The 15,586-nt window shown below is 42.0% G+C and overlaps 1 protein-coding gene across 4 annotated transcripts in view; it reads right to left on the bottom strand.

Annotated features, from left to right (window-relative positions):
- The window catches only part of Sfmbt2 (Scm like with four mbt domains 2), a 218,742-nt gene that overhangs the window by 8,956 nt on the left and 194,200 nt on the right, over positions 1–15,586 (bottom strand). For 3 of the 4 annotated variants that reach the window (XM_015495184.2, XM_015495185.2, XM_048812650.1), the window contains one exon: positions 2,669–7,418. The exons of the other annotated variant lie outside the window; for it this stretch is intronic. In XM_015495184.2, coding sequence (XP_015350670.1) covers positions 7,278–7,418 — 141 coding nt within the window. In that variant the 3' untranslated portion in view covers positions 2,669–7,277. Of the gene's footprint in view, positions 1–2,668; positions 7,419–15,586 lie in introns of those variants that run through there. 4 annotated transcript variants of the gene reach the window in all.

Below are 15,586 nucleotides of genomic sequence, written 5' to 3' on the forward strand. Positions count from 1 at the left end.
GTAAATCAATGGATGTGTAACTGATGTGATTCTGCAATCTGTGTATGGGGTGAAGGTGGGAGTTCATAACCCACTTGAATCAAAGTGTGGAATATGATATGTCAAGAAATTTGTAATGTTTTGAACAACCCACAATAAAAAATTAAAAATAAAAATTAAAAAAAAAAAAAGAACAAAGGTGTCCGTCCCTGTGACTTTCAGACAGGTGGCAATTATTCCAGATTTCCATCCTCATGGACTGTTTTCTAGAAAACCTTTGGCATCAACTCTCTCCTCCGGAATTCAAAAGATAACCCAGTCTCAGGCAAAGTCTCTATTGTTGTATTTTGGGGGGGGGAATAAAATACCAAGGCAGCAGAAATAAGGCAAAGTGGAAATTGAGGCAAGGTCAAAGGAGTGCAAATACAAGGTAGTATACTACGGTGTTGGCCTCTGCTTGAGAAAACACAGGTAGCTTCTCCATCAAGTGAGATGTCGCAGGACAGCCATACACAAGCACCGTCCAGAGGAGACAGGAGGGTTCTCTCTCCCTTCCGGATCCAGGTGGATACTCCAGAACTTTAAGTGCCTCTTATCTATGAGTCATCACCCACCCTGCTGGTCAATTGCTGGAGAAGTCCATCCTGTTCCCAACGGTGCACATTTCAGAAATGATGGGTAGTAACCAACTCTCAAGGGTTGGATGGAGTGTGGGTGTCTTGGGTGGCCCAGGCTCCTGCTGAGGTGGGCATGAAAGACACAGTGGCCAGGATGTTCTGATGAGCAAGCGGCCAAGGAGTTGATGGGGCCTGATGAAGCTGGACACCTGACTTGGCTACCATATGCTAACACTGCTTAGAATCATGCAGTATTTATTCAATATCTAGTCTTCCTATCAACCACGCATGGATGTATTAATACCTACCTTTTCCAGAAAACTGAGGTTTGTGTTACATACCCAGAAAGTGGTAAAAAGTATTCAAGCCCAGCAATAAGTGTAATATTTGCAGTCTTCCTCCTCGCCATTGTCTGTCTTTATCCTGTTCACTCTCTACACAAACTTACAATGTACACCTAACTGTAGTATATCCACCATTCCAAAAATTCTCCCCCCCCCCCGCCAAAAAAAGATGGCATTATTGTCACAAAATAAATACTTGGGGCTGGCTGGGGAGGCATGGTGGCAGTGGTCATCGTGTGTTGGCCTCATTTCAGAATAACAAAGTAAAGCTTTATGTTTATTACTACAAATTGTCATTTAGTTCTATCAGCGAGAGAACACTGAGCAATATACTCTGACGCAACAGATGAGACAGGTTATATGGTATGTGCTTGGGCTGACATCACAAAAACCTCTCGGTGAAATTACTCCCCAATAAACTTTCTTGGCTCATCTATTATTTTGATGTAGAATTTTCATCTCACTGATAAACAGCCTGGTCTCACGTGGACTCACCCAAGGTCATGTCCTCCTAAACAATATTTTCTCAGTGTTGTCTCTGAACCTCCAGCAAGGATGATGTTCCCTCAAACTTAAAATAGCCACATCACAAACCCTAGGGTAAAGGGGAAGTAACCCTAGTGAACTGAAGGTTGTACAAAGCCAGGCCAGATGGCAGAATTTAAATGTAGGTTTTTGCTTGCAACATGGAAAGGTAGTTTGTTTTGTTTTGACTCATTCAATTTAGGATCTGGAAAGGTACAAGTTGCATTTTCTTTTATTACATAGTCAGTGCTTAAACTTCTGTTCTCAAATATCTCCAAGTACAAATAGAAATGCAAGGATCAAACTGGGCTATACAATCCTTTATCTATCTGCTCTGGTACATTTGAGAAAATGAACAATACTTTCCTATTTGCCTTCCTTAACTCTTCACTATTTAAAAATGATTTCATAATTAAAACAAAATAAAAACTTCCATATGCAGAACTTGATTGTGAGCAGGGCAAAAGAACACATTTAAAGGGAGCTGGCGCCGTGGCGCACGTCTATAATCCCCGCAGCTCTGGAGGCTGAGGCAAGAGGATCAAACCAGCCTCAGCGACGTAAGGAGGCCCTAAACAACTCGGTGAGACCCTGTCTCTAAGTAAAATATAGAAAGAGCTGAGGATGTGGCTCAGTGGTAAAGCACCTTGGGTTCAATCCCTCCCTGGTACAAAAAACAAAAACAAGTGAAACAAATAAGAAAACCCAATATGCAGTTAAAGGGAAAAGTGAAGTAAAATTCTGGAGACTGTCTGGACTGAAGAACGGAGAAGTGACTTGGCTCTCGTACCTGCACCACCTGGGTGCCTCAACTCCCTCCCTCCTTCCTTCTGTCCCTGGGTGGTGTCCCCCTAGTGGTGAGAGGGAGGAGTGTACTCCACCACAACAGAACCCCCGCAATGGGGCTCAGGGGCAAAGGGATCTCTTTCCTTTCCAACTTGGATGCCAAGACCTAATTTGACAGGAAGAAGAAAAGATAAAGGTAAACACAACTATTTAATTATGGCTTTTGTAAAAAATAAATCAATACTTCTACTAAAGCACCAGACAATTATAGGGAAAACGATATCACTGAAATCCGGATGGCCAGGGGTTGTCATGTGAGGATATACAGTAATGTCTGAACAACAAAAAAGAATAAATACCAGTTGCTAAGAAGTATCTTTGCAAGGTCACACAGGACTCTGGGAGCCACGGTTGCTGACAGCCTAAAGACAGATGTCTATTTCATGGCAAAAACAAAACTTCAGAACAAAACAACTGTGATACAGACTCCGAACATAATATTCAATAACCTTCAACATGAAGACACAAACACAATCACAGAATTTATTTTTACTTTATTAACAATGTGGCTTACAATTTTTTTCAAGTAAAAAGGGTTTATTTTTCATTTAGAATAAAAATTAAAATATAACTCTGATATAGATTTTCATTTATTTACATGAAAACATATATACAGAATACAATCTTACAGCAAACTAACAGCATGCCCTTCGTCCTGCAAATTTCAAAAGTAAAGACACCGATTCTTCCCTTTTATGCACCAAAACATACACAAGATAGAAATCAAACCCCAATACAAACTATTCGAACTGGAATGCAGAAAAGTTAACAGGGCTTTCGACATTCACGACGAGGGAGTTTATGCTTCTAGATATATCATGCTAGCTTCCACTGTGAACAACACATGGGATGACGATCCTTGCTATTATTTAAAACATTTGCCTCACACTCTCCATCCAAAGGGAATTTGTCCTGGAATGTTCCTTATTCTTCAGTGAGTCTCTCCAGCCCCCGCGAAGCGCTCACCTGCCTTGGTGACGGGAAGCGATCTGATGCATGCTCACTGGTGCTGATCCCTCGACACCAAAACACAAAAAAAACCACACAAAAACAAAACAAAACCCAGAAGACTACAGCTCTGGAAGCTGCTTGAGTTATAGTCTGTCATTTAAACTAGAGCCAACACCCAAAATGGCAACCAAGCATTAGCAATTATCATTTTTAGATAATTTTGTTGTTGTTGTTGTTGTTAAAAACAGTTCAAAAACAGTACAATTTGATTTTATCATCCCATAGTTTGGATAATTGGAAATCACTCTAGTGATGAAAGCTACAAGAATTAATCAAACTTGGAATTTTCACCAAATTAAAGGGAATAATTTTCAGAAAATGCTGAAACAGAGATGAACAGTGAATTAAAAAAGACAACCACTGAACTGTATGTAATAGGTGCCAACACAGCTTTCCCTTGCTGTTGTTATATCGCAGAGACACGGGCAGGATGGACCTCTCTACAGACTTGTTCCTTACACACTACAGACATCTGAATTTACTATTTTCCCTTCCAAATAACTGCACACCCAATCACAGCTTTCAAGGACAGAATACAGAGTAACTGGAGCCTAGCAGTAACCATCCTAACCCGAAAGCAGCCATAATGTTCAACCCACAATGAGGACCTTAACCCTACTGTGCTTTGCTTTAGTTCTATATACAGAAATAAATATAAATGGGTGTTCTAGAAAATAGGTATGAAAACCCCTAGTGCTTCCAAAACTTAGAAAGGGGTGTTTTGTATAAGAAGGCAAATCCAGCACTTGCCTTATACAACACTCAAAATTCTATGAGATAAATTGGCAAATAGACCAATCTTCAAAAGGCTGATCAAAATCAACCTAGAGATTGTACTAAAGGTCAGAGGTGGCAGTGTTGGGGTGTGAATCATTTTTAATTTATGGAGCAACAAATCAAAGTGAACACAGGAAATGATCTTTCAAATATGATCAAAGAAGGTAGAAGAATCTAAATTGCTATACAGCTCAAATACTCTGTTGACTCAAACTTGGATCAAAGGACAGATGAGTTCTCCGAGCCCAGGAGCTCCGTGGTGAAGAAAACTGCTGCAGAGAACCAAAGCAGCTCCATCATGCCAGTGGTACCCTGCTCTTTTCAGGTTGGTAGGTTTTATTCTCTTTTTACAACATCATACAAAAGAGTCAAGAAGTCAGGGGCTGAAACAAGTGCCCTTAGCTTCAGGGTGGGATTGAGCGATGGACTCTCATCACTACAGCTGAGGTGGTGTTTGTTTCTTGGGTTGCTTACACGGTACAGCCTGCGAGGGGTCTGCTCGGCCAGCCTAGGAGGTAATGAGTGGCGTGACGTACACACAGCCCAGGTGCGTACAGGAAAGGATTTGGTCCCAAAGGATGATCAAAGAGAGATAAAGAAATAGTGCCATCCAGGGAAGAAGCAGGGTTCATCGTCTACTGTTGTTTAGACCAAGACATTTTTGGCTTCTGGGCAGTGGTGGCATTGGGGTATATGAGTAAAATCCATTTTTGTTTGTTTTGGGGTTTTTTTCTGCCGTAAGAAACAAGGACACAACACAGCAAAAAACTCCTTGGAAATTGGTCCTATCTTTAAGAAAGAAGCTGGTGAGAGGTGAATCCAGACAGAAATGAAAACCACGTTACAATTCTGTGACAGAATTGCTGCTGATGTGAAACACGGCACCCACCATGGTGGAATCCCTAGAGAATCCAAATTCATAGGGACACTGGTCACTCTCAGAGGAAAAGCACCTCCTTGGTCCTCAAATGTTTCCCAGCTCTCCTGGAGGGCTGGGAGATGGCACACAGACACCTCCATGATGGCTCCAGGGTGACTGGGCTTTCTTTTGCTTTGGTCACAGCCGTCTCCTCAGCATGTGGACACAAAACTGAAGTACCACAAAGAGAGAATGAAGTTAATCTCCAGGTCAAAAGGATAAGGAGAGTCTTGGATGGTGAGCTCCTGGGAAGCAAAAAGTTTCCCCCAGCAATGGTGGCTGCTTCCACCCTGAGCTTCCTGATGGGTGGTCCTCTGGCTCTCTGGGTGAGCTCAGGAGACTCCAGAAGATCTCCTTACTCTGATGTAGCACCTCTTCTTCCATGTCACTACTGGAAAGGGCACAAGAAGGTGACTTTTGTTCTCAAAAGTACAATATGATGCTGTAGCCACATATCTTCATCCCCATTTCAAATGCAATAGAAGCAACTCAGCTTGAAAGGGCCCCAGTTAAGGATCATAAAGGAGTGAGCACAGAGAAAATGTCACAGATCTTGAAATGGACACCCTTTCCCATCACCGGACCAAGTTTGACTCCACAGGACTGAGCTCTTAAGGCCACAATAAGGTGGCTGAGAAGGCAGGAGTGGGAAACTGAAGAGAGGTCAAGACTTTAAAAGTCAGATATCCTACTGCAAACTGACCATCAATCACCAAGGACATGTCCATCCTCCAACACCACGTGGGACTCCTTCCACCAGAGGTCCCCAGGCAGGTCCATTCACCAAACGTTTAAAACTTGAGGGTAGAAATCAGCTACAGGGGAGACTAAAAAAGTCTCAGCCATAAAATATGTGTCTTCCATTTTCATCTGTAACTGTTACAGAATATTAAGAAAAGTTAGCAGGAGTAATTGAAGTTCAACCAATAATCACACCTTATAAATGTCACTGAAATCATGAGTAGCTAATGAGCCCACCGTGCCATATTACTGGAACAGTTGAGATGCCAGTCAAAGGGAAAATATCAACACAGTTATTTTAAAACAAAACAACAACAAAATAAAACAAAAAAACACAAAAAACCCAGAAAGGGACAAAGCCTCTGTTCACTTCGGGACAACATGAAGATATGGTTTCCTTGCAGAAGTTTAAAAAGGCAGCAGGCAGCCACATCAGAGCAGTAGTCCCTTTGGGTTGCATGAACATATTGAATCATCCATGAGAACGCACGGAGGTGCTGGGTATAAAAGGACAGCCAGTTCTAAGAGCCATCAATTTATCTGCAAGCAACTTAGCTGATTTAACCAAACTGCTCAAGGGACTCCATCCTCCTCATGCCTGAAAAAGTCAGCATGGAATGAGCAGAAGAAATGCTCCGAGTGACCTGCTGCAGTGATCCTTCTAAGTGGAGGTAACTAGTTCACCAAATGCTTCCTCCAGACCTCTTCCCATTCTTGCTCTCTGAAATTAAGTGTTTCCTTCAATATACATTTTCACATTTCCCTAAAGCAGTCACTCACAGACCTGTTTAACATTAAATTAGGATGATGGTGATAGTGTGGCTCTGCTTGCCTTCACAGATGTTCTAGGCTTCAATCACTCAAGGATGTCTTTTGATGAGATGCCAGCCTCCTTTTGTACCCCCTGTACTTTCTAAAAGGCACCTCTGATAGAGATTTGGATGTGGAGGTTTAGCATGTCTTTTTAGATCGATATCCTGAAACATCTGTGTCCACAGCTGTGATGGAGAAGGGAGTCATCACCAAGATCAATCCACAGTGCCATACATGACACTAAACCAGGGCCACACGTATCGACAGGAAGCATCTGAGAACAAGTACAGCAAAAACTACTGGCAAGGTGTTAGGAATCCTCCTTGACCACATATGCACCCAGCCCAGCTTTCAAAGAACATGGGCCTTGGGTTAGGAAAATGGGATCCCAGGAAGCTGCCTGGTTTGGGGTGAGAGAAAGGCCAAACGTGGATATCCAGAGCAGTTCTTCCATATCCTGGCAGGGTCTGATGCAGAACTATAATTATGCTCTGTAGAAGTTACTCCTGTGGGACATCAGTGTGCTTTCAAAACACGGGAACATCAAATAGGCTGGTGGATGAGGGAGGTGCCAGGCTCTGGCTTCTTGGTAATACTTAGTGAGTGTACCACTTTATATATCCTTGGAAAAAAATCAAAGTCTCAGTCCTGAAAACCTTCACAAAGCATCACAAAAGATCACAGGCCAGGTCCCCAAAGGTGGAGTCAGTTGGCATACTGGGCGTAGAAAGCCACTTTCACTCTCTCGATCTGATGGCATAATTTGATGGCGGGTCCCAGCTTCAGCTCCATGCACTCCTGCACTGTAGGGAGAGTCAGCAGGAGGAGCGCTTGGCCGTCAATGTCCTGCCAGAAAATAAAGCCAGGTTAGAGAAGTGGCATCCCGCACCTGGGGCGCACTGGTCACATCAGGCTTCTGCCTGGGGCCAAGTATGGGAAGGTGCTACTCTTGTTCCATCAAATTCTGGAGAGATGACCATTTAACCTTTGTGTCAGTAAAATACTGTTTTTTGCTAAGAACATTTTCGTTGCTCTGAAATTCACATGCCCGCCCTGGTGGGTATAAAGAGCTCAAGTGGGTAGGCTGCTTCAGACACTGCTTCCCAAGCAACCTCTCTCTTGTGCAGGCCAGGTCCTTCCTCTACCAATTTGAACACTAGAAAAGGGCTCTCTATCAAAAATGAAAGCTCTCTAACTTTCCTGCCAAGCTCTGACATTTCACCATCAGGATGGCTGAGAAGATGTCAAAGACAGATATGCCAACCTCACAGCATGGACCTCCACAGAGGACAACACACCCACACTGCTCTGTGTGACACACCCACCCAAGCCACCAGAGCCCATGGAAACAGACAGGCTCTATGTCCCCACAGCCATATACACTACACCCAAAGCCATCACATAGCCAAAGAAGCTATACAGAGATGACACTAAGGTACTCAACTGGAACCAAAGCCAATGAAGTGTGCCAATCTGATACCTGGAGAAAGTCTTTTAATGTCAAGCCACCAAGCTGGTAGAGTTAATGGATCTACAGATGCACAAATATCACCATAGGGACACAGGAAGCATGAAAAAGCCAATGCTTCCAGAGGAGCACAGTAACTCTAGCAACAGACACCAGAGAAAAGGAAAGTGATGAAATGCCTGAAAAAGAATTAGAAGGAAACTCAATGAGATACAAGCACAAACAGACAATCATATTCAATGAATTAGGATAACAGTTCACAATATGAATGAGAAACTCAACAAAGGGATACAGTTCATGAAAAAAAGTCAAACAAGTCTTCAAGCTGAACAACTCAGTAAATTATATTAAAAATACTATTGAGAGCTGGGCGTAGCGGCCCATGCCTGTAATCCCAGAGGCTGAAGCAGGAGAATTGCAAGTTCAAAGCCACCCTCAGCAACTTAGCGAGACCCTGTCTCAAAGTACAAAATAAAAAGGGCAGGGGATGTGGCTCAGTGGTTAAGCACCCTTGGATTCAATTCTCATTACCTAAAACAAAACAAAACTGTTGAGAGCTCCAACAACAGACTAGATCATGTAGAAGAGAAAGGACTTATGAACTTGAAGATTTGTCTTTTGAAATAACTGACAGACAAGGGTGGCGGGGGAGAGAGGGAGGGAGAAGGATGGAGGGAGAAGGAAAGCCTCTAAAACTGATGGACATCATTAAATGAATAAATATTCAAATAATGTGTATTCTAGAAGGAGAAGAGAAGGAAAAATATATAGATAGTCTATTCAATGAAATATGAGCTAAAAATGTCCCAAATCTTAGGAAACATATAAGCTTTCATCCAGGAGGCTCAAAAGACATCAAAAATCCAAACAAAGACAGAATTCTAAAAAGAGTGAAAGTACATTCCTTTATTACATTTAAGGAATCCCCCACTAGAGAACAGATTTCTAGGCAGAAACCTTATAGATCAGGAGGTAAAGAGATGATGTTTCAAAATTCTTCCAGGAAAAAAACAAAAAACCCTGCCAACCACGAACACTATAATAAATTATATTTCACAAATAGAGAAAAAGGGGCTTCCAAGACAAGAAAAAAATGGAGGACTTCACCACCACCTTACAAAAGATGCTCAAGGGAATCCTACGTCTGGAAGTAAAAGGAAGATAACTGCCTCATCGATGCACACGCACTCACATTTACATACAAGCAACTGTCCAGAGTAAGCTGCTACTTGTACACAGGGACCATTTGCTCATTCGATTTTACTTACCTCTCCTATATCTACACACAGGGTCCCGTACCATGAAGACATTCACGAAGTCATCGTTAAAATGTAATTTGCTATAGGAAGAGGGGCATGGAGACTCACTCCAAAGCCCTGACCTCTATGGGGGGAACATCTCTGTCTCTTAGCCAGTTTGCATCCTATGATACGTAGATGCCATTTGATTGGCATTAACTTTGCTTATTATTGTGCTTAACTGCAATCTGCTCTGCCTATCAACCAAGAGAATCTACAAATTCTGGGGGAGGGAAGTAATCTCAAAAAGACTGCAGGCCTGAGGTGTTGATATAAATCAGTGGAAGTAAACTGAGCTCAGCATACCAGAATTTCTGTCACGTGGAGAAGTTTTATGCCCAGGGCTTCCATAAACTACAAGGACTTAACAGTCATTTAACAGTACATGAGCATGAGATTCAGACATTACCTATCGGTGAATTTCACACCAGAGTTGTTTTCCTAAACTAATGTTTTATTTGACTGTCTTGAAAATATCTAAGGCAAAAACTGAAGTGTGTATAAATGGCAGCCCGAGAAGACTGATGTCAAGAGGAAGCATAATTTATCATCCAATTAGGTTCAAAGGACTAACAGTAAGAGCAAGAATAATTTATCATCTGATTAGATTCAAAAGCCAAAATACTCCCTAATAAGTACAACAGCAAAAAGATTAAACATTAACTTAAAAAAAGTATCAACATGAGAGCAATTTGGTATTTTAAAATCAGAGATGAACACTAGTTATGAGGTATGGTACTAGGCGCCATGTCTCAACAAAGAGCCTCGTGACCTTATCAAACCACAAAATAAATAGATCAGTCTGGATACATTCTGAAAGATACACTAATAAAATGTCAATATTTTTTTAGGCTACATTTAAATTTCTTCTCCTTTGCTTGTACTGCTCTTACATGCTGTTTTAATTCCTTTTCAAAGGCTACTGATAAGGCTGACTATACTAAGGAGGAGTCAGAAGTATTGAACTGGAAGAAACAGTATTTGGCTCAAGGTCATGAAGCTAGGAAGGGTACTTCCTGGCCAGGGATATGTTTGGAGCCAAACCTATATAAGTTAAAACAAAGTAGACAGACAGGCTTCAGCCCAGGGACACCAAGTCTTCTAAGCACCATGGGTCTCATGGAAATACACTTTTAAGTGTGCAGTGGGCTGATGTTACACCACAGTGGTGCAGGTGGCTTCACCATCATGTTCAATGAAATCAACAGAACAGGAAAGAGACTCACACTGCAACTTAGCCTAAGGAGAGAGAAGAAGTTTGTTTTTAAGATGGAAATCAATCACCAGAGAAGCTAGCTGATCTAGCCAAGATCATACAGCTGGTTAGAGACAACATTGGAACTAGAATTGTGGTTCTCTGATGTTAAACTCTCAACAGAAGTCTGTAACACCCACACTTGGACACGATGGCCTTCCTTGGACATATGTATTCAATTAGAACTGAAAATCAGCCCTAACATGTAACTGTTTCTCTACAGACAATTTCACTGAAGGTCACTGACATTAAATATATACTACATTCAAGTAGAGGATGCTACTCTTTACTTATTTTCTCAACAAATGCTTTTTGAGTGTTGAAAGGTCTGGGGACTCAAAATGGCATCCTCTGACGTTATCAAACCAGATGTCCCTCCTGCCCCACCCGACCACCTGGTCACTTGTCCTGTCCTCAGACTTCCCCAAGCAGGAAAGCCAATGTGAGTGCCTTGGGCCCGACTTCCCCCTGCCCAACTAGCAGCAGAGAGGCACACTGTAGGTTTCAAAAGGTCTCTGCTCTGATGCTGCAGGAAGAGGGTGAGGGAGAGGCCACACACCCTGGTGTGAACTTCAAGCTGAAACAGAAGTGTAGGGAGGCCATGCCTTTGAGTACAGGCCCACCCCTGGCCCCCCAAAGAAGCCAATTTACCACATGGAAAACCTGGTGCATGTGGTACTAAGAAGTGAGGAGAAAACAAGAACTGAATGGAATTCCTATCTTCAGGAAGGCGATTCCTATCTGGGGGGAGGCTAAAGCCAAACCACCTTGTTTGTTACAGAGTTCCTTCATCCTGGCTCCGTCTGGGAAGAATTAACTAAAAACTGGACCAATTATAAACGGGGGGAAAGTGGTTAAAATGCAACTTGTCCCTAATTGAGCCACCTAAGGGCCCAACCGCTGTCACCGCTAGGTTTTCAACTCATTTTCTGTCCTCACTAAATGACACAAAATAGAACTCCTGGGTATTACCACTTTGAAAAGACCATGCCACCTAGAATAAGCTCATGTTCCTGATTTCCACACTGCCTGCTGGAAGAAGCCAGGTTTTTTGTTTGTTTAAATATCTATTTTTTAATTGTAGATGAACACAATACCTTTATTTATTTGTTTTTATGTGGAGCTGAGGATCGAACTCAGGGCCTTGCACGTGCTAGGCGAGCGCTCTACCGCTAAGCCACAACCCCAGCTTTGAAGTCAGGTTCAATGGCTGACTGTCAGGTGGTCCCTGCTGGGGTTGTGGAGAGGACCCTGGAAGGCCTCAGGGACCTCAGAATCATGGCTGACAGACATGCCTAACCTGTGTCAGACCTGCTCATGCTGCGGACTATATGTGACTCATTTAGTCCACCTCACAATGGGCAGGAAGGGAAATGGGTGAATGGAAACAAAACTGGGCAGAAGAGAATACAGGTGTGACATCCCCAGCCATCAAGGAACAAGGGAGTGATCCCCCTACACTCCCTCTTACCTAGCCTTTGTGATGGTTTAGAAGAAGTTGTTTTTTCCTCAAAGATTACACAAATACCCCAGACTTCACACTTGACTTAATTCTTACAAATACACTCCTATAGAATTCAGAATTGCTAGCAGAACACTCATTATGTTACACTGGATTACTAATTTTAAAGACATAGAATATAATAAATTATACAACACGAAAGCCATGCTTAGCACGTGGCAAATTTACATTTATTTTGATAGAGCACTTCATTTAGGACTTGGCAGTTCTTCAATGGAAGTGCTCAGGTCAAGAGAAGTAAAAAGAGGAGGAAACACTCTCAATCGCAAGGAGACTTATAAACAATCTTAAAAAAAATTTTTTTAAAGTAAATCGCTAATTTGGTCAGTCTGCTTATTGTAAAAGGTGAACGAATAGGCAAAACACTATTTAGAGTTTTATGTTGGTTTTTTTTTTTTTTTTTAGTTATAGATGTGTGGATTTTTACTACATAATGTATATGTTTGCAGCATAAAATTATAGAGTATAGATTTTCTAAGAGGTTGCCATAACGTTCCAGAAATAAAAGGCGTGTGTGCTGTTAATGGGGAGTTTATAATTTTTGCAAACGCTCCTGGAGATTATAACAGTCTGTGAACTGACAGCACCCAGGGGAGGGAATGCACACAGCCGTCAGCATTTGCAGACTGTGATCTCTGCACACAGGCCTATCAAGCCTCCGGGCTCCTTCTAGTTCCTCTCAGAGCTCAGATAAATGCCCGCAGTGACCCACCAGAGGCATCACCACATCAGAGCTGTGTCATCTGGGCTAAAAGATGATAGAACAAATTAGTAAAAATTAGTAATTAAAGGTCTGATGGTACAGAAAAGGACTCAAGTGCCCTCACACTTCACACAACCCAGCGGGCAACAGCTTTTTATTATAACAGGTGAAACTGCCTAATGCGAAATGTAAAATTAAGTGGAAATAAGACTCTTATCAACTAAAGCCTACCTATTTTTCTCTCTCAGAAGAGGAAGAGAGTCTGAATGAAGGACCAAGCTTTTCACTGACACTAGAAGAGTGGCTGGAGGGAGGGGGCCGACTACTTTAGTCGACAAGCAGGGATGTGCCGGTCACGTTCCATGTCTTTGAAATGTTCTGAGATATACTATTTGAAACTGGGCTTAGGATTAGAAGAAGAGAGGACTTTATACCAGTGGCATCTTAGCCTTTTCTCTCTAACCAGCTTTGCTTCACTTTCCTTTACTAGGATGTATGTATACAAGGTATGGATGAGCCAGCCTATTAACCTCTCCTGGTACAAATGGTCTTGAGCTCTGGAAACTTGGAATCCAGAAGTGAGACAATCAGTCCTTTGTTCTGGCTCAACTGAAAAATATTTCTTAGTTAAATGTGGGCACTAGAAGCTAAATCAAGAAAAAACAAAAACAAAACTTAATACCAATATAGAATGGACCACATTCCATAAACACTTGTAGGACATCATGAAGCATATAACAGGTGGTCAATATTGTTGAAAAAATAAATGAGCCAACAGATACACATTAGCATATTAAAACCTGTATAATTGGCATTTGTCACATATTTTAACACAATGTTTTTTCTTCTTTCCTTTTTTTTGCAATGCCATCATGAATCCTGTGAAAGTTGTGAACTTTGCTGATTTCATCAATTTAAATGGTATTAACCAGCCACAGGGAACTTATGTGAACAAATGGGGTTTTCAGTCTGCTTCATATGCAATAAGATATTCCCTAATATAAATAAATAAATAAATGCCAGACGGGAAAATGTTGCACTAGGCAATGAATTTCACCTATTGCTTTATTTTTGATTTTAAGACTAAGGCAAAGCTTATCACAAAAACCCATTACCTAAACTCCAACACGAAATTCTCTTTTTATTTGAGTGTTTTAATAAGGGACAAGATCATTATCCTGGGTTCTTAAGGTCAAAAAAAAAAAAAATCGCTCCCAGTTTATCCACTCTCAGTGTCAGCAAGTGTCAGCAGGCCAGGAGGGAACCAGCCCCATTCATTCCTTCAGCCCGAATTTATCACAAATCTGCAGAAGGTTCCAGGGTGGATCATATGGATTGCTCCACCTCCAGGACTGTTCTGGAGAAGTCTGAATGTCAAGAAATACCCTACTTGAGGGAGATGGGAACTGCATTAATTTGCTTTGTACAATTCATTACAACATTGATTTTGGAGAAAAAGTGGGAAACTCCCTGGGTGCATGGGAAACCAGAGACCCTTCCTTATTTATTTTTCTGATTTAATGCTTGAAAAATCCTCTTTCTAGACTGTTGGTTTGTTAAATCTAAAAATAGACTGGATGAACATATCTTCAATTTATTATATGGAAAACAGTATTTTTTTAACACAAGTTCTGAAAAGACAGATACTGATTACACTGTGGAACAATGCAAGGATTTCAATCAATTGAGCCACAGGCTTACACTTGAACTTTTTAGACAAGGCCAGAGGCAGAATGATGCAAGGTGGCTTGTGTGCAGATTGGCAGTTTGCTTTCAGATTAACTTAAGGGAAAATGGAAATGAAAACCCTTTTCTTGTCAGGGCACACTGTCACCTGTCTGGCTGTTTTAGCTAACTATAGCCATTTCATTTGCTAGATTACAAACTCCTTTCAGGTCTAGACTGCATCAATGGATTGTACATTTGTCCATCATAATACTATTGGTTCTAAACTGTTTTGTGATGAAAGAAACCTAGAAAGTAAGCAAACAGTGATGAAAACAGAATTAACCTGAACACAATGGACAGAGGGCTTCCCCTCAGAAAAGGTCCAGCAGACACACATTTCCCTATTCTCTTGCCAAGCAGAACTAAGAGCACTGGCCATTATTTATAAACCAAATAGAAGGAATCTGAATGTTGGAAAGAACAGGGAAGACTGGCTATGACCCCAGGGACCTGAGTTAATGACAGTGCTGAGTTTCTTGTTTTTTGTTTTTTTGGTTTTTTTTTTTTTTTTTGTAGTTATCATTTCTTCTGTGAGAGCCAAAGATGCTTGAAACCCAGATTTGCCAACAGGCACTGAAAAAATACTTGTAGAACTAATGGCTCTACTGCAGGAAAAGGCTACGGGGAAATCTGGTCCAGCCCACTCCCCACCAGGTAAGGCCCAGCAATCAGCCTTGACTTCCAGTCCATCCAGGCTGCAACCAGGCCCCCCAACACCCCAGCAAGGTGACATTTGAGAAGGACAAGCAGGAGTTGGATGTTTATCCCTGCTGGACAATAAAAAGCAAGTCCACCATTGTGGGGTCAGTGTAGAATGAAGGTGGGGCCTAGACTGCCACAACTCACCTGTCAGTTAATAGCACTTCCCTCGCCCTTGCCCTGTTGGGTGCTATCAGAAGAGTCTCACCTCCATGGGGTCAGTGAGACAGTGAGGAGCAGGAACCAGGCTCTGGGGCATGGGGTGTCAGGTCTCCCACACCTGCCCGTCAGCACGAAAGAACACCCTCACAGGGGTCAACTGCAGCTGAATGGGCACCTGA

The sequence above is a fragment of the Marmota marmota genome, unplaced genomic scaffold (assembly GCF_001458135.2).
Source record: "Marmota marmota marmota unplaced genomic scaffold, marMar, whole genome shotgun sequence".
NCBI classification, from domain to species: Eukaryota; Metazoa; Chordata; class Mammalia; order Rodentia; family Sciuridae; genus Marmota; species Marmota marmota.